The sequence below is a fragment of the Ailuropoda melanoleuca genome, chromosome 16 (genome assembly GCF_002007445.2).
Source record: "Ailuropoda melanoleuca isolate Jingjing chromosome 16, ASM200744v2, whole genome shotgun sequence".
In the NCBI taxonomy this organism is placed as follows: Eukaryota; Metazoa; Chordata; class Mammalia; order Carnivora; family Ursidae; genus Ailuropoda; species Ailuropoda melanoleuca.
The window spans coordinates 8,821,914-8,823,600 of NC_048233.1; the positions used below are offsets into that span (position 1 = coordinate 8,821,914).

The following is a 1,687-nucleotide window of genomic DNA, read 5'->3' on the forward strand; positions in this document are numbered from 1 at the left end:
GAGCCCCATGTCAGGCTCTTCTGCTGGGAGCCTGCTTCTTCCTCTCCCACTCCCCCTGCTTTGTTCCCTCTCTCACTGGCTGTCTCTCTCTGTCAAATAAATAAATAAAATCTTTTAAAAAATGGCAAAGAAGAAAATTCTAGGTTTTAGATAACTTGTAGGGAAGGCTACTCATATCAGTTATCAACTGCGAAACAATGTTGCTTAGCAAACAACTACACACTTTAGTATTATACAACAAGCCTTTATTGCTTGTGCATCTGGGGTAGTCAGATAGGCGGCTCTGCTGGTCTTGGTGGAATTTCTTGCATGCTTGTGGCTGAAGGCCAGTGTCTCATGCTCCAGCAAGCTATCCCAGGTATATTCTGATGGCAACGATGAGTTGCGGGAACAAAAGTGGACACCCAACGGTTTTTCCAAGCCTCTACTTGTCTTGTATATGCTCGCATCCCATTCCCAGCAAGTCATGTGGTGAGCCTGCAGTTAGACTAGAAGGGCGATGTAAGATTACATAGTAAAGGACGTTAATACAGTGGGGGATGGATTGTGCCATTAATGCAATCATTCAGCCATACTGCTTAAGCAAACACATACAATTCGTGTTGTGGCTAATTTAGTTCTTTACACAAGGCATCACTCAATCACTCTACTTAGAAATAATTATTTTTAATCTCATTATCCTTTATGCCTTGTGTTCTTATCCCTAGGGTGTACTCTTTAATTTCTATGTAATCTTAGTTATGCTTATCTATGTCCCCTGCATCAGTCCGTGAAAGTGTATGATCTACAATTGCCCGTTACTTGACAGCTATAATTCAGCCCTTATTTCACTCCTCTTCATACTGAAGTGCTGCTGTTGTGGATTTCTCAAACATCCTTGGCTGGACCCCTAGGTAAATATCTACATGCCATTCTTAGGCGGTGAAGATTTGAGAGAGATCTGTTTGAAAACCATAACAAGTCCATGGGTTTACTATGGTCCAGGTACGTGTTAAGAGCCTTTTTCTTCCTCTCTTTTCTTAGGGCAGATTCCAAATGGAAGATTCGGTATATAATCAGGACAGAGGCCTCGTTACTACAGCAATGGCTATCTGCACCTGCAGTCCTTCTACAACACAACTCGGAGCTTCCTTGGTATCCAGCCACTACATGGAATCTTGGCGTGTGGCAAGCCCCAGGAAGTGCTGGTGGATTATTACATTGATCCAGCGGATGCAAACCCTGACCAGGAAGTCATCTTCTCCTACTATGTGAGAAGGGAAATGAGGGCTGGTGAAAGTGCACTGGGGAAGGAAAGGAAACTAGGAGAGTGAGCTGGAGAGCGTGGGTAGACTGTCTAGAGACNACACACTTTAGTATTATACAACAAGCCTTTATTGCTTGTGCATCTGGGGTAGTCAGATAGGCGGCTCTGCTGATCTTGGTGGAATTTCTTGCATGCTTGTGGCTGAAGGCCAGTGTCTCATGCTCCAGCAAGCTATCCCAGGTATATTCTGATGGCAACGATGAGTTGCGGGAACAAAAGTGGACACCCAACGGTTTTTCCAAGCCTCTACTTGTCTTGCATATGCTCGCATCCCATTCCCAGCAAGTCATGTGGTGAGCCTGCAGTTAGACTAGAAGGGCGATGTAAGATTACATAGTAAAGGACGTTAATACAGTGGGGGATGGATTGTGCCATTAATGC

The 1,687-nt window shown here is 44.4% G+C and overlaps 1 protein-coding gene across 1 annotated transcript in view; it reads left to right on the forward strand.

Moving 5' to 3' along the window:
* Positions 1-1,687, forward strand: part of A2ML1 (alpha-2-macroglobulin like 1) — a 42,290-nt gene that overhangs the window by 18,100 nt on the left and 22,503 nt on the right. Inside the window, 1 exon segment of the mRNA XM_034645541.1 lies at positions 1,057-1,250. Coding sequence (XP_034501432.1) covers positions 1,057-1,250 — 194 coding nt within the window.